Here is a 26,791-nt window from a genome sequence, read left to right on the forward strand (position 1 = left end):
CTGGAGAAGTGTGCTCGTCAATGATTAATCCCGGTTTTAACTACCGGGCAGATAGCGTATATGGTGTCGTGTGGGTGAGCGGTTTGAATATGTCAACATTGTGAACAGAGTGCCCCATGGTGGCGGTAGGCTTATGGTATGTGCAGGCATAAGCTTTGGCCAACAAATACAATTGCATTTTATTGATGGCAATTTGAATGCACAGAGATACTGTGACGAGATCCTGAGGCCCATGGTTGTGCCATTCATTCGCCGCCATCACCTCATATTTCAGCATGATAATGCACGTCGCAAGGATCTGTACACAATTCCTGGAAGCTGAAAATGTCCCAGTTCTTCCATGGCCTGGATACTCACCAGACATGTCACCCATTGATCATGTTTGGGATGCTCTGGATCGACCGTGTTCCAGTTCCCGCCAATATCCAGCAACTTCGCACAGCCATTGAAGAGTGTGACAACATTCCACAGCCTGCTCAACTCTATGAAGATATGTGAGTGAGAAAGTAAGTGTAAGTGAAAGTGAATGAGACACCTGCCAAAATAAAGGAAACACAAATAAAGTGTCTTAATTGGGTGTTGGGCCACCACCAGAACAGCTTCAATGTGCCTTGGCATAGATTTTACAAGTGTCTGGAACTCTATCGGAGGGATGTGACACCAATCTTCCATGAGACAATCATTTGGTGTTTTGTTGATGGTGGTGGAAACCGCTGTCTCAGGCGCCACTTCAGAATCTCCCATAAGTGTTCAATTAGGCTAAGATCTTGTGAAACGCACACAGAAATCCCTTTTAGCCATGGTAGCCAAAATAATGGGCAACTGGGCATTTATATACATGACAAGCATGATGGGATGTTAATTGATGCATGTATTTTTAGATAGGCAAAAAAATATATATGTTCTTGACACACAGCGTCATAACATATAAGCTGACATAACACCTGTTGTGATATATATTCCATTATTTTATGGCTGGTTATGACACCTACACAAGTGTCAAAACTCACAAAACCTACCACACAAGGCAAAACATTCCATTACACCATAAACATACTTTTGACACGTAGGCTGTTAAATATATTTATTTTTTATTCACCATATGACATTTTCATTGTAATAGTGCACACATTAATGTCAGACATGCACCTAAAACAAAGCAGATTTCAGGAGCAGGACTAGACACCTTTTTTTTGACTGATATAAGGGCATGTATGTGATAGGCCTATCTGGCTTATATGATTATGATGGTCATAATGCATGAAAGTGTCAAAGTGTAATTTCCTAAGTTACTTCAAATAAAAAGTAAAAACATTGTAGAGAATTCATTGCAACAAAGGATTTCAGAAACAAACTTGCAAATTAAAAATTGACAGGGGGAAAAAATATTTTAATAACTGTGGGTTTTGACACTTAAATAGGTATGACCAGTCATACAATAACGCAATATATGTCACAACAGGTGCAAATATGTGGCTCATGACAGTGTTATGGCAAGTTATGTCAGCCGTTATGATGTGATTGAGTGATTATGACTGTCATAACGTCACCCAAAAAGGAATAAACATAACTAAATTACATTTGACAGAGGTATTGAACTGTCCATTGATAGTTAAGTCACTATTACACAGGTAAGCCAATGGTTACATAATATCAGGAATGCATACAGATATCTAGTGAATGTGTCCAACACACCACAGCCTGTAGTTGTTTGGCACTTACTGACCCCAAAAAATGTATTTACATTTTTTTTCGCAATTATATGTATTGCTAAAATAAGAGATTAAGGAAATATAGGCAGGCACCACATTACTACAATGCAGAACAACTCACTCAAATCAAGCCTGATGGTCATGTACAGTTGAAGTCGGAAGTTTACATACACTTAGGTTGGACTCATTAAAACTCGTTTTTCACCCACTCCACATTTCATGTTAACAAACTATAGTCAGAAGTTCACATACACTAAGTTGACTGTGCCTTTAAACAGCTTGGGAAATTCCAGGAAATTATGTCATGGCTTTAGAAGCTTCTGATTAATGATGTCAATTAGCCTGAGTCAATTGGAGGTGTACCTGTGGATTTATTTCAAAGCCTACCTTCAAACTCAGTGCCTCTTTGCTTGACATCATGGGACAATCAAATGAAATCAGCCAAGAACTCAGAAGTCTGGTTCATCCTTGGGAGCAATTACCAAACGCCTGAAGGTACCACGTTCATCTGCACAAACAATAGTACGCAAGTATAAACACTATGGGACCACGCAGCCGTCATACCGCTCAGGAAGGAGACGTGTTCTGTCTCCTAGAGATGAACGTACTTTGGTGTGAAAAGTGCAAATCAATCCCAGAACAGCAAAGGACCTTGTGAAGATGCTGGAGAAAACAGGTACAAAAGTATCTACATCCACAGTAAAACGAGTCCTATGTCGACATAAACTGAAAGGCCGCTCAGCAAGGAAGAAGCCACTGCTCCAAAACCGCCATAAAAAAGCCAGACTATGGTTTGCAACTGCACATGGGGACAAAGATCGTACTTTTTGGAGAACGGTCCTCTAGTCTGATGAAATTAAAAAAATAGAACTGTTTGGACATAATGATCATCGTTATGTTTGGAGGAAAAAGGGGGAGGCTTGCAAGCCAAAGAACACCATCCCAACCGTGAAGTGAAGCACGGGGGTGGCAGCATCATGTTGTGGGGGTGCTTTGCTGCAGGAGGGACTGGTGCACTTCACAAAATAGATGACATCATGAGGAAGCAAACATCTCATATTGAAGCAAAATCTCTAGACATCAGTCAGGAAGTTAAAGCTTGGTCACAAATGGGTCTTCCAAATGACCCCAAGCATACTTCCAAAGTTGTGGCAAAATGGCTTAAGGACAACAAAGTCAAGGTATTGGAGTGGCCATCACATAGCACTGACATCAATCCCATAGAAAATTTGTGGGCAGAACTGAAGTGTGTGCGAGCAAGGAGGCCTACAAACCTGACTCAGTTACACCAGCTCTGTCAGGAGGAATGGGCCAAAATCCACCCAACTTATTGTGGGAAGCTTGTAAAAGGCTACCTGAAACGTTTGACCCAAGTTAAACATTTTAAAGGCAATGCTACTGTAGGAATCGACATTTTGAACATTGAGATAAAGACATAGATCAGACTCCTATTATATAAAGGAGTGAGATCTGTAGAAAGGCTGTGGAATTTGCTGGGTGGACGGGAGGAGATCAAAGGATTGCTATAGGGGAAGCAGATGGACATCTGTGGACCCAGCGAAGGAGGGGTTGAGGTCAGGAGGTGAGGTCAGATCCCCCGAAGGGAGTAATAAGGGTTTACTACCCTTTTCCTGTGGAACCATAAGATGTAAGGATTGGAGAGAAGGAGTGTCTTAAGTGGAATATATATTCCTGTGATAGTGAGAAATGTTTGGCTGTCTGAATACAGCTGTGTCAACCCTTTGGGAAGAATTAAACTTGGTTAAGTTTCTCTAGTGTCCGTGAGTTATTTACTCTCAAAGATAAGAGCCTAACACTACCAAATACTAATTGAGTGTATGTCTGACCCACTGGGAATGTGATGAAAGAAAATAAAATATGAAATAAATCATTCTCTATACTATTATTCTGACATTTCACATTCTTAAAATTAAGTGGTGATCCTAACTGACCTAAAACAGGGATTTTTTACTAGGATTAAATGTCAGATATTGTGAAAAACTGAGTTTAAATGTATTTGGCTAAGGTGTATGTAAACTTCTGACTTCAACCGTAAGTATAAAAGCTTGCTTTCATATAATAAATAAAAGCTTGAAATGTTAGTGGAATAGGATAATGTCTTAGTGTGGTGTGTGAATAATCCAATATCAAATCAATCAAGTTTATTTTATATAGCACTTCGTACATCAGCTAATATCTCGAAGTGCTGTACAGAGACCCAGCCTAAAACCCCAAACAGCTAGAATGCAGGTGTAGAAGCACGGTGGCTAGGAAAAACTCCCTAGAAAGGCCAAAACCTAGGAAGAAACCTAGAGAGGAACCAGGCTATGAGGGGTGGCCAGTCCTCTTCTGGCTGTGCCGTGTTGAGATTATAACAGAACTATGCCAAGATGTTCAAAAATGTTCATAAGTGACAAGCATGGTCAAATAATAATCCTGAATAATTTTCAGTTGGCTTTTCATAGCCGATCATTAAGAGTTGAAAAACAACAGGTCTGGGACAGGTGGCGGTTCCATAACCGCAGGCAGAACAGCTGAAACCGGAACAGCAACAAGGCCAGGCGGACTGGGGACAGCAAGGAGCCACCACGCCCGGCAGTCCCGACGTATGGTCCCAGGGCTCAGGTCCTCCGAGAGAAAGAAAGAGAGAAGGAGAAAATTAGATAGAGCCAAGATTTTCAAAATGTTCATAAATGACAAGCATGGTCAAATAATAATCAGGAATAAATCTCAGTTGGCTTTTCATAGCCGATCATTAAGAGTTGAAAACAGCAGGTCTGGGACAGGTAGAGGGGTTCCGTAACCGCAGGCAGAACAGTTGAAACTGGAATAGCAGCAAGGCCAGGCCGACTGGGGACAGCAAGGAGTCATCATGCCCGGTAGTCCTGACGTATGGTCCTAGGGCTCAGGTTCTCAGAGAGAGAGAAAGAAAGAGAGAACGAGAGAATTAGAGAAAGCATACTTAAATTCACACAGGACACTGGATAAGACAGGAGAAGTACTCCAGGTATAACCAACTGACCCTAGCCCCCCCGACACAAACTACTGCAGCATAAATACTGGAGGCTGAGACAGGAGCGGTCAGGAGACACTGTGGCCCCATCCGAAGATACCCCCGGACAGGGCCAAATAGGAAGGATATAACCCCACCCACTTTGCCAAAGCACAGCCCCCGCACCACTGGAGGGATATCTTCAACCACCAACTTATAATCCTGAGACAAGGCCGAGTATAGCCAACAAAGATCTCCACCACAGCACAAACCAAGGGGGGGGGGGGGCGCCAACCCAGACAGGAAGATCACGTCAGTAACTCAACCCACTCAAGTGACGCACCCCCGCATCCAATACTGTAGTAGGTCAAAGCTGTGTGCTGGAAAACCTTGGTAGAGCATGGGTCAAAACAATATAAAGCTGTATTTGTCACATGCTTCGTTAACAGCTGACAGTGAAACACTTACTTATGGGTACTTTTCCAACAATGCAGAGATAAAGATAAAGATAAACATATATCCATATAGTGACACGAGGAATAAATACTGCAAATAACAATAACAAGTAAAAAATAACATGGCTATATACAGGGAGTACCAGTACCGAGTCGATGTGCAGGGGACGAGGTAATTGACGTAGCTATGTACATATAGGGACAATTTATGCTTGGTCTGGTAATGTGGTCCAGAGGCTCCATACGGAGGGTGTGACAATTGCACAGCATCTGGAGGCTGCGCAATTGAAGCATCAGGAAACAGGATAGGTAAGACAGAAGCAGCAGCGTATGCGATATGTGAAAGTGCGTGTCTGTGTGTGTGAGAGGCGACAGTATGCATGATGTGTGCGAGTATGTTGTGTTGGGATGTCAGTGGGTAACACTTAACTTGACACCCAGTGTCATAACCACGTCATAATGTGTGACAACCGGTCATAACCCATCCTAATATGGTCATAACGCTGTCATGGTATATATTTAGACCTGTTGTGACAGTGCATTCGGAACATATTCAGACCCCTTGACTTTGAATTTTTTTTCTACATTACACCCTTACAGGATTTAAAAACAAATCCCTCAAATCTACACACAATAACCCATAATGACAAAGCAAAAACAGGTTTAGAAATGTTGACGATTTTATTAAAATAAAAAACTGAAATATCAGTATTTTGTTGAAGCACCTTTAGCAGTCTCAAGTCTTCTTGGGTATGACGCTACAAGCTTGGCACACCTGTATTTGGGGAGTTTCTCCCGTTCTTCTCTGCAGATCATCTCAAGCTCTGTCAGGTTGGATGGGGAGCTTCGCTGCACAGCTATTTTCAGGTCTCTCCAGAGATGTTCGATTGGGTTCAAGTCCGGGCTCTGGCTGGGCCACTCAAGGACATTCAGAGACTTATCCCGAAGCCACTCCTGCGTTGTCTTGGCTGTGTGCTTAGGGTCGTTGTCTTGTTGGAAGGTGAACCTTCGCCCCAGTCTGAGGTCCTGAGCAGGTTTACAAAAAGGATCTCGCTGTACTTTGCTTCGTTCAGATATCCCTCGATCCTGACGAGTCTCCCAGTCCCTGCCGCTGAAAAACACCTCCCCAGCATGATGCTGTCACCACCATGCTTCACCGTTGGGATGGTGCCTGGTTTCCTCCAGACGTGACGCTTGGCATGCAGGCCAAAGAGTTAATCTTGGTTTCATCAGAACTGAGGATCTTGTTTCAGAGTACTTTATGTGGCCTTTGGCAAACTCCAAGCGTGCTGTCATGTGCTTTTTACTGATGCGTGGCTTCCATCTGGCCAGTCTACCATAAAGGTCTGATTGGTGGAGTCCTGCAGAGACGGTTGTAATTCTGGAATGATCTCACATCCCCACCGAGGAACTCTGGAGCTCTATCAGAATGACCATCGGATTCTTGGTCAACTCCCTGACCAAGGCCCTTCTCCCCTGATTGCTCAGTTTGGTCGGGCAGCTCAGCTCTTGGTGGTTCCAAACTTCTTCCATTTAAGAATGATGGAGGCAACTGTCTTCTTGGGAACCTTCAATGCTGCAGTCATTTTTTTGTACCCTTCCCCAGATCTGTGCCTCGACACAATCTGGTCTCGGAGCTTTACGAACAATTCCTTCGATTTCATAGCTTGGTTTTTTCTCTAACATGCACTGTCAACTGTGGGACCTTATATAGACAGGTGTGCCTTTCAAATCATGTCCAATCAATTTTATTTACCACAGGTGGTAAATACCACAGCCATAAAATAACCCAATATGTCTCAAAAGTGTAAATATATGGGTCATGGCAGGGTTAAGCCCATATTATGACAAGTTACGTCAGCAGTTATGGCATGGTTATGACTGTCATAATGTTATGATGCTGAGTGTCAAGTAAAGTGTTACCGAAATAACAGTCTATGACTTGGGTGGCTGGAGTTTGACAATTATAACTTATATAAGCATTATAACTTTTTGTGCATCATACCAAATCTTTTCAGCCTCCTGAGGGGGAAGAGGCACTGTCTGCCCTCTTCACAGCTGTGTGGACCATGTTAATTTCTTAGTGATATGAACACTGAGGAACTTTAAGCTCTCGACCCGATCCACTATCGATGTGGAAGTAGGCATTGTGGCGCTCGTTAATTTCCTGCAATTTGTATAAAATTGCAGGAAAATAGCTGAAAACCATCACATTTCACACTCCGGTACCAATTCTGTACCAATTTTAACCACGCCCTCAACCCCATTAATTGGTTGTAAATTTGTTGATACTGGACATTTAACCCTTTACACTCGTGGGAATTGGCCTACATTGATTGGGTTAAATTGAAATGTTTCTTACAAAAGAAATATGAAAAGCACATGCATGGTAGCAATTGAGAGGCAACAGATTGAGATTATGGGGAAATTATAAAACCAACGTTCCCCTGACACAAGACCGACTCCAAACACCTTACATTTACTGTACTTTTCACCGCATTTGTTGATAACGAAATTTGAAAATACTCTGGATACATTCAGTAACATAAGAACATTATTGGAAAATGTAGGGTGGGTGCAACCTAAGACGACGGTTTGAGTGAGAAGACTAACTGGTGTCTCCAAGTGGTCACACACCTCTCAAGTGTACGCAGTTCCTAAGTCATTTCAATGCACTTTGACTCAGTCTTCAACGATAACGTGCTTTTTTGAGCCCTCCAAGCTGTGCTGTTGAGAAACTAGAGAAAGCACATTTGTTTTGTTTGTTCTATTGCCAACATGACTAGCTAAGTTATAAAATACAATCTTACAGTGTTAGGCTTTTACAAAGGCAATTCAGAGAAACAGATCGTCATTTTGGTGCGCATAGAAAGGAGTCACGCGTGCATTCAGGTGCGTGTTCCGAAGCGAATTTTCAACACAATAGATAAACAGATTCTGGTCAGAACATCCCAGGGTATGACACCCTGTCATCTTGTAACTGTACATCAGTGATCAAACGTTAAAACTCTATATGACATGAGTTTTATGATATGGAAATGTTAAGTGAACATTGGCTTGGCTTGTATGACATCAAAGTGGTATTTATTATAATCATCAACGGCTCATCTTTCAAAATACATTGAATCCTCTTGATTGACAGCATTTCCCCTCACCGAGACAAAACATTTGTAAAAGTTGCCCAATTAGCAGGAGGGATGGGAGCAGCTTTTTGTCGCGTGCGGTGCTCAGAACGGCTGTCAGTCAAAACTCATACGGCGCTGTGAAGCGCAGAGCTCTGACGTAATGTGTAGCATGTTACTATACAGCAACTGCGTTCCAATTTAGACACTTATCAGTGCCTAAATCTGCCATTTTCAACCCGTAAACGGGCACGAGTGTATAGGTCTTTGTAATATAACTACTGTAGTATTTATACATCTCATGCAGAGGCTCATTTTGAGTCATTTTGTCTGCTGTGAGATTATGTGGACCCAGGGGGGAGAGGCTGAAATGTGTATCTAGATCTATAAGGAAGTTGACACTTTTGCAGTACCAATGATCAGACACCAAGTACAATATAAATCATTCATTAGAAATGCCACACCATAGTTTCAAAGCAAACTTATACTAAGTTGAAAAAAAAAACTACAGACAGTGACTTTGTTATACAAATCTCACACTTAGTGATCCACATTCTAAAGTAAGGAGGGAAACAACACGGCCCCCATTGAATCAAGTTTCTGACAACAGGCTGAAATGGGCATAGATTAAAACACCTAGTAGACTACTCAGTATAATACTATAATCAATTTCATCAATAAACAACTTGGGAACAATATCAGAAATCGCTAAACCCTGTATTGACATTATGATAGTTGTGTGTGCTCCAATAGACATCAACAAAATTACTTTAAAGCGGCAATCAGCAGTAAAAACAATTGCAAAGCGGACTCCCCACTGGTTCGGTTAAAAGTTGAGGGATGGGCTGGAGAAAGGTAATCCCTCAAATTCACAGACAGAGCTATCTATGGATGCAAGTATTGACCAACCATGATATCAACATTAAACTTTTAACCATGGTTTGAGGCTATATAGTTTGTTTACATTTTGTTTGTTTACAAACATTGGAGTAAAACAAGCTTATATTTTGGGTTTTGATGTGGTACGACAGTTGAACTAAGCTTATGAGGTATTTAATTTAAAGTTATATTATTCAAGAATCAAATGGGTACTTAGCAATTGCTACATCCATTTTTGGATGAATAAATTGATGATTGCCCCTTTAAAAATGTACTTTTGATCTGATGTTTCACAAAAATAATTATACCTGGGGATTCGAAAACCTCTCTTGCTATCAAGAGGTGATGGGGTTCTCAACTGCTGATATGCTTGGACCTGCTGCAATGAAAATCTCATTTTGTTTTCAAATATATCAAACACGATACACCATCATACAGTGAGCTGTATTTTTTTTTGGGGGCTCTGTACCCCAGCATTTTGGATTTAAAATGACTATGAGGAGTGCAGACTGTTAGCTTTAATTTTAGGGTATTTTCATCCATATTGGGTTAACCATTTAGAAACTACAGGACTTAAGTGTACATAATGCCCCATTTTAGGGGACCAAAAGTATTGGGACAAATTCACATATATGTGTTTTAAAGTAGTCAAAAGTTTAGTATTTGGTCCCATATTCCTAGCACGCAATGATTACTTCAAGCTTGTAACTCTACAAACTTGGATGGATTCACAGTTTGTCGTGGCTGTGTTTCAGATTATTTTGTGACCAATAGAAATGAATGGTAAATCATGCATTGTCATTTGGGTGTCACTTTTATTGTAAATAAGAATAGAATATGTTTCTTAACACTTCTACATTAATGTGGATGCTACCATGATTGTGGATAATGAATAATGATGAGTGAGACAGTTAGACGCACAAATATCATACCCCCAAGACATGCTTACCTCACACCATCACAATAACAGGGGAGGTTAGCATTGTTTTGTGGGTATGATATTTGTGCGTCTAACTTTCTCACTCATTATTCACGATACATTCAGGACTATCCGTAATAAATGGTAGCATCCACATTCATGTAGAAGTGTTTCAAAAACATATTAAATTCTTAGATTCTCCAAAATGACAAAATATTTTTTACCCTCAAATTAAAGCTGACAGTCCGCACTTTAGTAACCTCATAATCATTGTATAATTTCAAATCCAAAGTGCGAGTGTAAGGAGCCAAAACAAAAACCCAGTCACCGTCACAATACTTTTGAAGCGCACTCTTTCATATCAAACAAGATAAACCATCGGAAAAATGGCGATAAAAAAATACTGAACATAACAGCAAAACTACTACGTGCAAAACACTAAATATCATCAAATACACAACTATATAGTTATAAATTACAGTACTGTGAAAACTGGGACATAAGGCCTGCATCAATCTTTTTCACTAATTGGCCTTTTGACCAATCAGATCAGCTATTTTGCCAATAATTAGGCAAACGATCAGAATTGGGCTGCCTGTGTAAATGCAGCCAAAGGGAATCAAACAACAAGCCAGCTTGTTGGCCACATTCACAATGCCGTCATTGTTAGCAGGAGAAAGGCTGGGAGCCGCAGTTACTGCTGCTTCCCGCACCTTAACTAAATACACTGTCTGGAGTTCATGCAGACATTCTACACCAGCCTACAGTAGGCCATTGACTCAGCTGTGGGTAGAAGATACAGCATGGCCTTTATTCATTCTCAAAAAAAACAGGCTGAACAGGGTTAGGCTGGCTGCTGCATTCAGCAACTGCCTCAACACGGCCACCACTTCAGGGATGTATTCATTAGGCACCAAACAATAATAAAATGGACTGAAACAAGGAGGAACTACCTAAACTTGTCCAATAAGAAACACTTGTGTATTTTTCTGTTGCAAAATGTTTTGCTACGGTGTACCCTAATGAACACAGGAGGGGGGCAGCTAACGACCCAGCAGATAACACGACATTCCTTCACTCCGAACCGTCATCCTGGAGCCGCCATCGAACTCAACCAGCCAGCCAGGGTGGGACTTTCTGGGGGAAGTTCTTTACTCACGGGAGGGACTAACTCAACTCATCATGGTGTGTTCAGGAATACTGGTGCGCTCTAAAGGTGGTGGAGGGGGGCCTGGCATCATTTGTGGATCTTCCAGTTCCTCAGCAGAGGGAGAAACCGGGCGGGGGTCAGATAGCCGGTGTGGGCCCTGCTCCCAAGGACAGGATGGTCACCGCCCCCCAGGAGGAGCCTCTCCGCCTCCGCCCAGCCCTCCACCACCCAGGCCTTCGAGTCCTGCAGAGAGATTCCCTGCAAAAGGGAGGGGGAAGTAGTGGACAACAGCACAAGACATATCTGGAGTGTACAGTATATGCATGATGCAATACACAACTGCCCATGTCATTCTCCACTCAAACATACTAATGCATATCAAATCTGTAGATGCCACTGTGTTATGCTAGTTGTCACAGTATCAATAATAACAATAGAAAACTACACATACAATATTAAAATGAAGAACATTTCGTTTGAAACACTGCAGATGACATTGTCCCTGAGTGACTCATTTATCCTAATTAATGAGGTGATAAATAATTTAGTAAAATATAAATGGCATTATATAAATATTGTACAAATAAAATGATGTCAAAAGTTAAGAAATTGAAAAAGGAAAACTGACTGTGGAAGACAGATTTATAGGCATGGCCAGAAGGAGAAGAAAAAGATGGGGGCTACTAGGGTCGATAGGGAAAGCCCGAGTTGTAAAGACAATAGGAAACTGTAGGGACTTCTGTACCTTCTGGGGACTCCATCCACACACTGCAGACCGAGCGTCTCACTCATGGGTCTCAGTCAGAGGCACACAGTATGTTGCCCTGCTGCTTTCATCCTTACTGTGGCTGCTCTCTTGTGTGGCTGAGGCGATGACGCTCTGGCTGCAACTCGTCAGTTTCTTCAGCTCGCTGGCAAACGAGAGGCCTTTCCTCTTGTCCTCACGGGCCATCTGAGTGAGCACACACACACAGTCAGAGTTATTTCTGATAAAAACCAGAACTCTTATAAGCAACAATAAATCACTTGAACTTGTGGTTTGATGTGAGTGTGTTATGTTCGTATATTACTGAACAGAAATATAAACACAACATGTAAAGTGTTGGTCCCATGTTTCATGAGCTGAAATAAAACATCCCAGAAATCTTTCACACACAAAAGCTTATTTCTCTCAAATTTTGTTCCCAATTTTTTTTACATCCCTGTTAGTGAGCATTTCTCCTTTGCCAAGATAATCCATCCACCTGACAGGTGTGGCAAATCAAGAAGTTGACTAAACAGGATGATCATTACATAGGTGCAAGTTGTGCTGGGGAGAATAAAATGGCACTAAAAATGTGCAGTTGTCAACACAACTCCACGGATTCCACAGTCTAAAGTTTGAGTGTGCAATTGGCGTGCTGACTGCATGAATATCCACCAGAGCTGTTGCCAGAGAACTGAATGTTCATTTCTCTACCATAAGCCACCTCCAACATTGATGTAGAGAATTTGGCAGTACGTCCAACCGTCCTCACAACCGCAGACCACGTGTATGGCGTCGTGTGGGCGAGCGGTTTGTCGATGTCAACATTGTGAACAGAGTGCCCCATGGTGGTGGTGGGGTTATGGTATGGGCAGGCATAAGCTACGGACAACGAACACAATTGCATTTTATCCATGGCAATTGTTATGCACAGAGATACTATGATGAGATCCTGAGACCCATTGTCGTGCCATTAATCCGCCTCCATCACCTCATGTTTCAGCATGATAATGCATAGCCCCATGTCGCAAGGATCTGTACACAATTCCTGGAAGCTGAAAATGTACCAGTTCTACCATGGCCTACATAACTCACCAGACATGTCACCCATTGATCATGTTTAGGATGCTCTGGATCGACGTGTACGACAGAGTGATCCAGTTCCAGCCAATATACAGCAACTTCGCACACCCATTGAAGAGGAGTGGGACACCATTCCACAGGCCACAATCAACAGCCTGATCAACTCAATGCGAAGGAGATGTGTCGCACTTCATGAGGCAACTGGTCACAGAGACTGACTGGTTTTCTGATCCACACGTCTACTTTTTTTTTTTTAAGGTATCTGTGACGAACAGATACATATCTCTATTCCCAGTCATGTGAAATCCATAGATTAGGGCCCAATTTATTTACTTGATTTCCTTATATGAACTGTAACTCAGTAAAATCTTTGAAATTGTTGCTTGTCGCATTTATATTTCTGTTCAGTATACATATGGAAATGAATAAAAAAGAATAGTAATTGATGACAGGTGCACGGGCCCCCAGAGCTCTTGGGCTGCGATTATGTCCGGTAGGCCAGTGGGTGTCAATAATTTCAAACCCCACTGCATATGCATGACATTATGTAAAACATGTCTCACACTCAGTCATAGTTAGTAAAATAATGAATTGGCAGATTTTGGCACCTTCAACTTTTTAAAAAGGTTACAAGGAAAGTTAATCATTTGAACCACCTCAATTTATTCACATTGGCTGAATGTTAAGTACATGAAATTCAAACATTCATTACCAAACTGCCTCCCATCATCCTGCAGACTATCATTCTCCGTGAGAAAACATTACATCTCAACTCATCTCTCGTGGACAGATCTACGTAAACCTAAGTTGCACTATAGGATCTGTCGGGAAGGAATGGGATGCAATGGATAATGAGCAGTCCTGACTTAACTGCTAGGTCTAGCCACGACTAGCTAGGCTACATTGCTGTCACCGGCAAAGCTGGTCTCGCTTTGCGGATGGCTCTTGTAGCCGGGAAGGCTCTTGTAGCCGGGAAGGCTGTTTCTGAGTACGAGCCTTTCGGACTGCTCTGATTTGGAGATTGATCTGGAGATGGCCACAAAAGTCATGAAATATGAGACGTGTGAAAGAGGACAAATTTACTGACATACACTTGTGATAAGTGTAAACAGTTCGTTGCCTCAAAAGACCGGATCATTGAACGGGGTCCTAAATAAACATCTTGCTCTGGCCAAGGAGACTTCAAGGCTGCATGCAGTTTTTGATGCGGCAATTCAAAACGATCGAGGGGATAATCCAGGGTGCTCTACAAGACTGGGCTCCTCTGCAGTAGCTAATGTGGATACTAACATGGGCCACTTTCCGGTATTAAACATCCCACCGACGAGAACCAGAGAACTACTGTGTCTTGCTCTACACCATCGGAGACAAGGTGGAGTCGAGTTAGAGGTAGAAGAGGAGGAAAATCTCAACGTATCTTCCATTTGCCCTCTCGTCCAGACATGTGGCTATCTAACATTATCAAGGCTCCGTGCTCCGTCTCCAACATGGCCCTCTGCCGCTCTCCCCGTCCTTCCCATTCCACCTCAGTACCAAGCTGCAAGCTCCTCTGGATCTGGTCTTGGGTTACTGAGCCGGCTATCCACTGGAGCAGCACCCCAGAGCACGTTCCACTGGCTCGCAGGGACACTCTCGTCCTCTAGTGGTAGTTATAGGAAGCTCCATAGTTAGGGTGGTCACGGAAGCAAGGACCCTCTGCTTCCCTGCAGCCCATGTTCAGGACATAGACCACCAGGTCCTTGCTGTGATGGAGCACCCGAATGCTCACACAGTAGTCATTCATGTTGGTACAAACTACATCAATCTTCATAAGTCGAAGCAATTAAAAGCTGACTTCAGAGTGCTCACAGGCAGCCTAAAGGAGACAGACAAGCAGGTTCTAATTTCCGGGCCTCAACCAACAACAGGCTGCGGAATGGAACACTTTAGCCATCTACTCTGACTACACTACTGGCTTAAATCCTACTGTTCCTCTGTAGATTTGAGTACATTGACAATTTTGAACACTTCTGGGAGAGGCCCCAGTTTAACAAAAATGGCTTGCATCCAAATAGGAGAGTGGCAAAAGTATCTTGTCTGAGGAGGCTCTTATAAAAACATTGACTCAACAGCCCAACCCCTGCTCAGGCAATTCTTGGCATTCCCACATCATTATCATCATACTGCTACAGATAGTCATATTCCCAGGGGTATTGTCAGTAATAATCTTGTGCCCATACACTTGAATTCCACTGTTCGCTCTGTTACGGTTAGCCCGAATGGGAAGCCCACGGATCAGCTCGTCCAAATGGGAAGCCCACGGATCAAAGTGGTAGGTATGTCGTGTAAATCAAATGATACAAAGCCCCCCCAAAATATATTTTAATTCCAGGTTGTAAGGCAACAAAATAGGAAAGAAATGCCAAGGGGGTGAATACAGTCGCAAGCCACTGTAAAGATGCATAAAAAAGTGTTGGCCTATTACTTTGAGTCAGCTGCATGCCTGACCCTGAATTAGCTATGTTATCCATTTCTCTCTCTCTGGCAGACAAACACGCACCCATTAAACGTCTTAGAGTAAAAAAACAGAACAAATCCTTTGGTCTCTATAGAACTTTCAGACCTTGTTAGAATGAGAAATCCGGCCTGAGCCAAGACTAGAAAACTTAACTCTGTAGCTGATTGGCAGCTTTTCAGGCAATTGAGAAATAGATGAACCTCCTCAATTAAGAAAGCTAAATCCTGCTACTTTCTAAGTTTTATCTCAGACTCTGCTGGTGAACTATCTACATTTTGGAAAAGAGTTCATGCACTGAAGCGTGGAAAATGTCTCTCCCTCCCTGCCTAAGCAAGTTGTGTCAGACTCTAGCATCTTCACTGAGAAAAAACGAGAAGTAATGCTTTTAAAATCAGCAGTTTCTTGGTACACTTTTTATTTCAAAGAAATGGTGGTTTAATTGACCCTGGTCAGTCAATCGACTGCCCTTCTCTCTCCCAGACTCTAGTTGGCATGATGGAAGATCCGTCAACCTTTAGTGAATCTTTGTTTTCATTTGAACAACTTTCTCCTTGTTATGTGCTACATTCCTTTTTTAAGATTGATATAAAAAAATACACTCAGGCAGATCTGCTTGATGCTTTGCTGCAGATATCTTCTCCCCTGACATTTTTTACTTGAAGATTATCTCTGGGGCTATCCCTAGGGTTTGGGGAAGGCTGCCCATGTGCTCCATCTCGACAAAGGTGGTGCCCCTCCAACATGAATAACTATTGCTCAATCTCTAAACTGTCTTGCCTAGCAACATAATATTTTAAATCTAATCAATATTTAGGCTTAGATATTTTCGAGCTTCAAAATGTAATCCAGTCTGGTTTCAGGCCAGGCCACTATATATAGTCGAAAAAATATAACAATTGGGCTGTCTAAAATCCTTGATATCCTGCGCTTATGGACTGCCCTCTCCAATTCAAACTACAGGTTTTCAATGGGGTTCAAGTAAGACAAATGGCCATTGCAAAATGTTGATTTTGTGATCAATTAACCATTTCTTTGTAGATTTTGATGTGTGCTTGGGGTTATTGTCTTGCTGGAAGATCCACTTGTGGCCAAGATTCAGCCTCCTGACAGAGGCAACCAGGTTTTTGGCTAAAGTGTTCTGGTACTGAGTAAAGTACATGATGTCATTATCTTTAAGAGCCGAAGTAAAATAGCACGATAAAATCAAAGATTCACCACCATATTTTACAGTATGGGTGTCACGCCCTGACCTTAGTTCCTTTGTTATGTCTCTATTTTGGTTTGGTCAGGGTGTGAGTTGGGGTGGGCATTCTATGTGTTTGTCTATGTTTTCTATTTCTATGTGTTTGGCCTGGTATGGTTCCCAATCAGAGGCAGCTGTCTATCGTTGTCTCTGATTGAGAACCATACTTAGGTAGCCTTTTCTCACCTGGTGTTTGTGGGTAGTTGTTTTCTGTTGTGTGTCTGCACTAGCCAGAACTGTTTCGGTCTTTATCTTTGTTATTTTGTTATTTCAGTGTTCATTTAATAAATATGGACACGTACCACGCTGCATCTTGGTCCTCTCCTTCCAACAGTCGTTACAATGGGGTTCTTTTCTGCATATTAATATTTATTTCGACGTAAAACCCACCAGTGGTGTGCGTGGCCAAAGAGCTCTATTGTCATGTCATCTGACCATACATCGGTTCCGATCCAACTGCCATTTAGCAACCTCCAGGTGTTTACATTTGCTGGATGACATTGAAAATAGAGCTATGAGGTATTGAAAACAGGGCTTGAACCCTATCTTTTGAGAAACAAAGTATTCCTTGTTAAACAAAATCTTTCTCTCAGCAATTGTATTAGTATAAAAATATTTTCCCAATTTTCTGTAGCATACAATATAGCTCAGTACAGTATTACTTATGTCTTTTTTGCTCATCTTTATCAGGGGTGCCAATCATTTTGGACCTCACTGTACCTAAGCAGGAAAATTGACATTTACAGTAGCATTAGCTAGCCTAGTCAACTCTACCATTGGCTGGCGTTCAGGAAATTGGCTAAATGGTTAAGGGAGTTACCTCATATGATTAAGACAATTCGTATTGAATGCTGCATATGTCAAGTGTACTCGAAACAATATATTTATCTTATTTTAGTCTTTGGGAGCTAGCTAGATTTTATCATCATCATCATCACACACCGACAGCAGCTTACGATTTCTTCTTCGGTATAATGACGGTCTGCAAACAATTGTTTAAGGTGCATGCCACCACCTACTGTGATGGAGTGTGTGGTCCATCACAGTTACACAGCTTTACATTAGTATAGAAGAAAACAAACTCAAATTTTAGTCACAGCAATATTTCACTGTCATATACAAAATAAAATCAGCTCCTCCCTCGACACGGATTGATCAACATTACGTTTTTTCGGTTCGGCCCACCACTTATTTTCCCTATAAGCAACAAAACCAATGCGTGTACAACTGTGGACAAAACAGGTTGCCTTAGAATCAAAGGATGGTTGACAATATTGAAGCTATTCCTCCTCTCCATATCTTTATAAAAAAAAAATATAAATTGCACAATGAGCACTTGTCTGGGATTTTTGGGCATTTTTTGGCATATTAGCATACAGTAGACGTGACAAGAGTAAAGAAAAACTAAAAACAAGACATGGTATCAATAAGATGCAACGAGCTGATACGAGCCACCTACGATTCCCCACGTGGCAGCTTCTTGTCATTGTTGCTAGCTATCTGACTGTCCAGAATCGCAACCCCATCGACGCGCACGCATCAATTTAAAGACGTTGCCAGCTAACCCGTCTACTGCATATGAAAGGAAAGTAGTGTGTATTTCATAATATGACCCCAGGACGGGGCACTTAGAATGAAGAAATTGCTAAAAAAAATACAGTATTTGCTTGACCGGTTTCGCATTAAAATAGCTTGACTCTACAGCAGTCATGGGACATTTCTGTTGAATAATGTAGTACCTCTTCCTTGGTTTTAAGACAGATTCTGCCCACATATCCCTCTTCGGGCTGCCAGCTGTTGATAACCCTGATGATCTCCTCCTCAGGGGCTACGGGGCGCTGCTGAGGACACCTCTTACGCTCACTGCGCTCCTTCCCCAGTGACACCTTCTCCTCACACAGGAAGTATTCACTGGCACCATCTGTGGACATCAGCAACTAAAGTAGGGAGAGGAGAAATAGATAGGCCACTATGAACAGAGAGCATGGCGGGGTCTGGTGTGTTTGTGCGTGTACATTTTTCTATGGGTGGGTGTGCTGGGACTGACCGTGTCCAGTAGCTGTCCGGCGGTGGTCTGCTCTTTCACAGACACTACAGTGAAAGGCTCTCGACCTGGCACACCATGGACAGTCACTTTGTGCTGCTGGGCTGCCCTCCGCTCCTCAGAACTAAACAGCTGACAGGGAAATACAGTGTTGTAAATATCTATCTACATTGTCCTTACATGTACTTTAAGGTTACTAGCTAATTAGCTCATCAGATGCTGTTCGGAGAGCTACAATAATATAAGCAATCCCTAGATGCTCCTCAGGGGTGTGTGTATGTGTGCTACCATGGCAGCAGGCAGGGCTGTGCCGGTGGGGCTCTCCTCTACTCTGCGGCTATAGATGAACAGACTGGACACCTCCAGGGGCTCGTTGTGCTGCGTCCTCAGCTGGATGTGTCTATAGCCTGGAACAACAGACAACCAACCACAGACATTAAGAACAGGGAGTAGAAGTGTATTAACCTGGCCACATGCCATGCTGTAGCTGCTAGCAAACTCTGTACATAGCATGTTGCTAAATATCATTGTTAAATGATCTATTAATAGGTTACATGCTATTGATGTGTGAACTTGAGAAAAATAAATTGTCAGGAATATTTGAAGTCATCACTTTCTTCCTCCTCTTTTCCACTCCACCCCTCCCCCTCATCCTCTCCCTCACCTGGTTTGAGGGCCCGTAGTGGCAGAATCCTTTGAGCGGTGGTCTGGTAGCTGTTGTTCTCAACCACAGCGATGCGCAGGAAGCAGGTGTCCTCAAAGTGCACGGGGAATCGGAAGTGCTCTGACCACATGGGGTTGAGCGCGTTGCGGTGGATGGGCTTGGTGCGGAATTGGAAGCTGTCCACGGGCATGCCCATCACTTCCACCTCCACACAGGGGCTGCCCGCGCTGTTGGCAGGGCACACGTTCTGCCCAGACACAATCTGACAGAGGGGGAAAGGACACCTTTAATTCATTATATACTGTATATCAAAAGTGAATTTAATAATCTCAATCCACTATAAGACAGATACTTGGCATTACACGTGTAATTACATTACTCTGTTTTACTTAATACTTTATCATATGTCATATTCCTGCCAGATTTGATAAGAAATTAAACATCTGTTTACACAACTCGTTTTACGACCTTTTTCTCCCCATTCACTATTGTGGAAGATTTATTGGGTTGTGTCCTTGTCTCAACTAGAGAAATCATACTGTATATATGGTGCAAATAGCTCCAATAATCCCATCAAAACCATGTTGAAGAACACAATGTGTGTGTATATATATATATATATATATATATATATATATATATATATATATTAGTTAGTGAGAGAGACCAGTATATGGGTCATATTGTTTGGCTACTTTTTAAAATAGGTTTTTGTTGGGTTGAGTGTCTGTGTATCCCTAGAGGGGGAGATATTGTGTGTGTGTGTGTGTGTGTGTGTACTCCCAGCAGCATACCACCCTGCATCCCATTGCTGGTTTGCCTCTGAAGCTAAGCAGGGATGATCCCTGGATGAGAGACCAGATGCTGCTGGAAGTAGTGTTGAAGGCCCATTAGGAGGCACTCTTTCCTCTGGTCTAAAATTTACAAAACTATCCCTTGGGGACACTGCCCTGTGTCGGGTGCCGTCTTTCGGATAGGACGTTAAACAGGGGTACTGATTCTCTGTGGTCACTAAATCATAGGGGTGTTAACCCCGGTCTCCTGGCTAAATTTCCCATCTGGCTCCTCATACCATCATGTCCACCTAATCATCCCCAGCTTCCAATTCGCTCATTCATCTCCCATGTAACTATTCCCCAGGACTTTGGTGTAAATGAGAATGTGTTCTCAGTCAACATACTTTGAAAAATAAGGGTAATTTCTTTTTAAATAGAAAGTGTGTGTTTGCAAGCTTGCTTGTGTGCATCCATGTACACTCCCCTCCATATGTTCATGTCCATTCAGTTCCTATTGGACAAAATACAATTCAAAACAATCAAAACAAACTGGAAACGCATCCAATAAGTTTGTAGTCACAAGCTTGATGTATTCATTGCGTGGAAGGAATACGGGACAAAATGTTAAACTTTTGACGATAAGCGAATTTGTCCACATGCGACTTCTTCAAAATGGGGGGACTAGATACATAGTGCTTTCATTTGTAAACGGTATAACAGATTTATATGAAAACAGCCTCACATAAAAAGGTGCCATTCTGTACTGTCACCTCATATGAAACATTTGATCTCAAATCCAAAAGTAGTATCGAGCCTATGAAGTAGAGAGCCAAAAATGGTTTTAGCAGTCCAAATACATATGGAGGGTAGTGCGTGTGTTTGTGTGTACTCACAGTCAGAGAGTAGAGTGTTGGGCTTATGCTCTCCATGTCTCTCTCCAGGGAGCAGAGTTGCTGGTAGAGGGGACAGCAGCGATCCCACAGCACGGGAGGTTTCAGGACATATCCACAATGCCCATTCGCCTCAAACAGAGCCATGTTCAACTGCATGGGCAGGTCTGGAGAGAGCAGAGGTGGTGACGGAGAGTGAAAGAGAGAAGGGGGGAGGTGAGAGAATGAGAGAAGAGAAAGAGTTAGAAAACAACAGCAGACCATCCATTATTTCACAAGCATCACTTATCCTAATTTTAGTTTGAAATTTGGCACAGGTGAGTGGAGAAACATAGCTTGCAAATCTGCAACTAATCTTTATAAATGTGTAAAACGGACAAGCCAATAAAATACATGTTTTATTTAATTATTTAACTAGGCAACCATGTCCAGGGTACTGAGTTGACTCAGTGCTGCCCAGGTCAGAGCTTCCCCTTACAGAGAAATTAGCCATGACATGCAAGATAACATAACCCAGTGTTTCCCCAATACATCTCCACACGGTCATATTGTACCCTGTCCAATCCATTTCCAATGAATAGGCAACTAGAGTTTCTTGAAAAGTTATGAGTTCATAAGTTGTAAGTAGGGCCCTGAGTTTTTCCTGACCATGTCACCTGACCAGGGTACAAAATGACGTAGTTATGGACTATACTGAACAAAAATATAAAAAAACACAACATATAAAGTGTTGGTCCCATTAGCTGAAATAAAAGATCGCAGAAAAATTCCATTTGCACTTCAAGCTTATTTCGCTCATATTTTGTGCACAAATTTGTTTACATCCCTCTTAGTGAGCACTTTTCCTTTGCCAAGATAATCCATCCACCTGACAGGTGTGGCATATCAAGAAGCCGATTAAACAGCATGATCATTACACAGATGCACCTTGTGCTGGGGACAATAAAAGGCCACCTTAAAATGTGCAGTTTTGTCACACAACACAAAGCCACACGTTCCAAGTGAGGGAGCGTGCAATTGGCATGCGGACTGCAGGAATGTCAACCAGAGCGGTTGCCAGAGAATTGAAAGCCGCATCCAACGTTGTTTTAGAGAATTTGTCAGTACATCCAACAGGCATCACAACCGCAGACCACATGTATGGAGTCATGTGGGCAAGTGGTTTGCTGAACAGAGTGCCTCAAGGTGGCGGTGGGGTTATGGTATGTGCAGACATAAGCTACAGACAATGAACACAAGTGCATTTAAATCTAATGTAATTTGAATGCACAGAAATACCTTGAAGAAATCCTGAGGCCCATTGTGATGTCCATTTTTTAAGGTATCTGTGACCAACAGATTCATATCTGCATACCCAGTCATGCGAAATCCATAGATTAGGGCCTAATTTATTGATTTCATTTGACTGATTTCCTACTATGAACTGTAACGCAGTAAGATCTTTGAAATTGTTGCATGTTGCGTTTATATTATTGTTCAGTATATCGAAGTTATTTCCTCATACCCAGATTAAGTCCCAGCCTGGTTATTTCCCCATACCCAGATTAAGTCCCAGCCTGGTCCTGGACTAAAAATAACTTGCAATGAAGAATCTCCATTGAGCATAGTAACATCCAGGGACTAAACTGGACCAACCTTATCAGTAAGACTCCTCTCCATGTCCTTACCATCAGTCTGATAGTTGAGAGCCACCACTTGCATGCCGTGTAGCCAGAAGGGCAGAGGGTTGGGGTTGGCTGAGTCGATGCGTGTTGCGGCCGGGTAGGTCCTTAACAGCTGGCAGGTGGTGTGCTGGATCAGCTTCTCTGAGTTACGGCGGCACAGGCGCTTGGCAGTGTTCTCGTTGACAGAGGAGATGTGGTAGCACTTGGGAGTGTGGATGATGGTACTCACTGAGGCATTGGGACTGAGCACGGGCGATGTCTGCTCTTCCCAGCTCAGACGGATGCCCTCCACGCTACCTAGAGAGGGGGAAACAGTTACACATTTACAATCTAGTCGTTTGGCGGATACGTTTATCCAGAGCGATAGAAGTGAAAAGGAAGCAGAAACAAAGACAGCTCAAACAACGATTTGAACACATTTAAAAAAAAAAAAAAAAATCCAGGATAGTAAGAAAAAGTAACACTAACATTTAAAATAACCCAAATAGTACAGGTAACTGCCAAAATAATGAAAACACTTGAGTAAATCAGAGATAAAGTATATTGAAAGCAGGTGCTTCCACACAGGTGAAGAAATTAAGAAATGAACATCCATCCATCCCATCATGCTTGGGGTCATGTGTAAAAATGCTGGTTAGGCTGTTATTTTGGCTACCTTTGCCCCTATAGGATGACAATTGGGATGTGGCAAATGTAAAACATTTCTGAACCTTTAAACTGCCATTTTTTTAATGAAGATAGACAACCAGGTGAGGAGAGTTCCTTACTAATTGGTGATCTTATTTCATCAATCAAGTACAAGGGAGGAGTGAAAACCCAGACACTCGGCCCTCTGCGGAATGAGTTTGACACGTGATTTAAACCATAAGAAGAAAGAAAAAAACAAAAAATGACGTGAATTCACAATTCAGATCTGGTCCTGCATATGACTGCTATGGGGCAATGCAGTTCAATCTACTGCCGTCCTGGCTACCTACCAGACGGCACTCACCTTACTGCTGTCCCCCACCCACTCAGCAACGATGCTACGTAATGCCGTTATAGGTTCTCTGCTGTGTCCCTCCCCTCCATGTTCTCAGTTGTCAGTACTGATGTGATGGCTCGTTGCAGTGATGTATGACAGCATGTTCGTAGACGCCCAACAATCTGTTACCTCCACGTAGTATGGTGTATGAGAGCAATCATTGTACCATTTTTACATCCGGGCCGTCAAGGCATCTTGTTGTCTGGTTCTATATATGCCATCAGGGCATTGAAGCCACCATCCTCTACCATTGGCAATGGCTGCATTTCAACAAAAATTATTTCTGTAATCAGTGCTGTGATCACTGCAGTCAGCAACAGGTTGGGTCTCCCTTTCAGATGGTTAGGCATTGCACCTATACTGCCACTGTAGCTCAATTCCACCTAGCAAAGTCTGCATTTATTTCACCATCTTCTCATTTAACTTCTCAAAGTACTGCCATACAGTACTTTGTGCTGTCACTTCCCTGTCTCACTCACTGGCATTTTCCCAACTGTTAACGATGACGTGCGAAGTGCCTTATATCTGTGGCAAATAAACGTTTAAACGTTCACACCTCTAGATGACAATGCCCTACCATCCACACGTACAAGTGGTCACCGAATAGTTTGAGGAGCATGAAAATGATTTAAACCATATGCCATGGCCGTCTCAGTCACCAGATCTCAACCCAACTGAACACTTATAGGAGATTCTGGAGCGGCACCTGAGACAGCGTTTTCTACCACCGTCAGCAAAGCACCAAATGATGGAATTTCTCATGGAAGAATGGTGTTGCATCCCTCCAATAGTTAGACACTTATAGAATCTATGCCAAGGTACACTGAAGCTGTTCTGGTGGCTGGTTGTGGGCCAACGCCATAGTAAGACACTTTATGTTGGGGTTTCCTTTATTTTGGAAGTTACCTGAACCTTTCGAAGGGTTATGATTGATCATGAGAGGCATTAGCTACACAGCTATTCAAACTCTCTGCCAAGCCTCAGTGCCCAGACAGAAAAAACATGCACCTCCAAGATATGCAGTCTCTAACAATCCCATTTGAACCCTTTTACAAACCCTTTAAAAACTCCACGACAGCTTCTCTCAGCACCTTTCACTGTACTCTAATGCAGCGTCCGCACACTGAGGGGGCCATTTTATGGAAAAGTTAAAGGGGTAGTCCAGCCAACTTACAACATGACACATTGGTTTCCTTACCTTGTAAGCAGTCGATGGACAGGGTCTGACAGCAATCCATGCTTTGGTTTAGTTTCCCTGGCACTTACATTTTGAGGCACAAATCCCCTTCATGTCATGGGCCCAATATATTAGCATGTCCAAATCACATGAAATGATCTAAAATTGACTGTGAAACTCAGTCACTTATAGATGATTTGAACATGAGCGAAAAAAAGCACGTATATTGGTCCAATGACTTGAATAAGATTTGTGCCACAAATGCTAAAATGTCCATAAAGGAAAACCAACAATCCCTTCAACAGGCTGGTTCCCATGGGGGGGGTAATCTGACTGAGTCTGTATGTGGGTGTCCTTACCTGTCCCTACACATCCCGCCCCCAGGTCTAGGGGTCTGGGTCAAAGGGAAAGGCTGGGCCATACGTACCCTTCCCTTGTACCGCCTCCCTGGGGCTTCCTCCACTACGACCAGGATCCATGGCAAAGACGGACTTCCTGTTCTTTCTGTCTTTTCTTCTGCCAGAGGCCGAATGAGAGAGGGTGGAGAGGCCTGTTTCCCCCCACACACAGAAAGAAAGCGACAGATGAGAGTGTAAGACAAGGCCGTGGCTTAAAGGCACCATCACGCTTCCTCCCCTCCTTTCCCTTACTCACTCTGGTTTAATGTTGCTTGTTTATTCTAGCTGTGCTCTGGAGAATTATACCCCAAGAAGATGTGCACCTGATTCTAATTTACAATCAATTCAGAGCCCTGTTTGTGAACATCCACCGTTATCGCTCACGGTTGGGAAATCACCAGGCAGAATAAAAACACTGCACTACATTCTGAACATAAACCATTAATTTGCTGGAATGAGCCATACAGTCAAGTTAATTGAACTGAATTAAAGGAGGACTACCAGGGAACTTGACGGCCTGGCAGTAGATGATGAGGTCAGAGAGCTCCTGAGCGATGTGTCGACTCTCCTTCTTGTTCTGGGGGGGATATAAATCTTCTTCCAGCTCTATGTCAAATACCTAATGTAAGAGCAGAATCAGTGATTCAGATCTGGGATTACTTCTAGGGGGAAAAAATACATTTAGGGTGCATTTGTCAAGCGTTTAGATACTGTAGGTCTGGTGTCTCGTAGTTAATATTTAAGATCAGTTTTATCTCTATGGTCTCTCCTGGCTAAGAGAGAGGTCAGAGGTGAAACCCACCTTCCCTTTGTACTTGGTTACAGCATTGTCTGCTTTCTTCACCCTCTTGGCCATCTCATCAGTGATGGGATGGTCTTCCTTGTCACCTGATGACTTCCTTTCTGGTTTATCATTCAGGACGTTATCTGAGAAACAAAACCATTGTGTTTGAGTGAGGGAGTCAGACAGAACAGCTTGAATTACTCAAATGACTGCTTCCAATGTAATGTTATTCACTGGCTTCACATTTAATCTTCCTTGTGAAACCATTACCGGTAATCTGAGATAAGAATTCCATCCCATAACACATTCCACATGCTTGCAATGCTGGGAATTGGGGAAATGCTATTCAGACGAAAACAGTGGCCCTCCACAAATCCCAAAATGCAACGCAATGTCTGTAAATAAAGAGCTGGGAGTTCGAGTCTTCAGCTCTTCTCTCGCCCACACACAGCAGGATACAATACATGACTGTAAACACAGATTTGATGTCAGCAATGGATCACTCAAAGATGATTTCCACCAAAACGCATCATGACAGTTACTTTACTGCAGGAATTACACTGGTTGAGTGCA

General features: G+C 42.6%; 1 protein-coding gene across 1 annotated transcript in view; it reads right to left on the bottom strand.

The window, feature by feature from the left end:
- Positions 1-1,074: 1,074 nt before the first annotated feature.
- The window catches only part of LOC129829146 (1-phosphatidylinositol 4,5-bisphosphate phosphodiesterase epsilon-1-like), an 89,546-nt gene continuing 63,829 nt past the window's right edge, over positions 1,075-26,791 (bottom strand). The window contains exons 21-31 of the mRNA XM_055890716.1: positions 26,237-26,361; positions 25,936-26,053; positions 25,464-25,586; positions 22,839-23,132; positions 21,175-21,338; positions 19,506-19,767; positions 19,130-19,248; positions 18,845-18,973; positions 18,537-18,734; positions 11,975-12,181; positions 1,075-11,487 (exon numbers count right to left, since the gene is read on the bottom strand). Of these exons, the coding sequence (XP_055746691.1) occupies positions 12,014-12,181; positions 18,537-18,734; positions 18,845-18,973; positions 19,130-19,248; positions 19,506-19,767; positions 21,175-21,338; positions 22,839-23,132; positions 25,464-25,586; positions 25,936-26,053; positions 26,237-26,361 (1,700 nt within the window). The 3' untranslated portion in view covers positions 1,075-11,487; positions 11,975-12,013. The remainder of the gene's footprint in view (positions 11,488-11,974; positions 12,182-18,536; positions 18,735-18,844; positions 18,974-19,129; positions 19,249-19,505; positions 19,768-21,174; positions 21,339-22,838; positions 23,133-25,463; positions 25,587-25,935; positions 26,054-26,236; positions 26,362-26,791) is intronic.

Source organism: Salvelinus fontinalis, chromosome 30, assembly GCF_029448725.1.
Source record: "Salvelinus fontinalis isolate EN_2023a chromosome 30, ASM2944872v1, whole genome shotgun sequence".
Lineage (NCBI taxonomy): Eukaryota > Metazoa > Chordata > Actinopteri > Salmoniformes > Salmonidae > Salvelinus > Salvelinus fontinalis.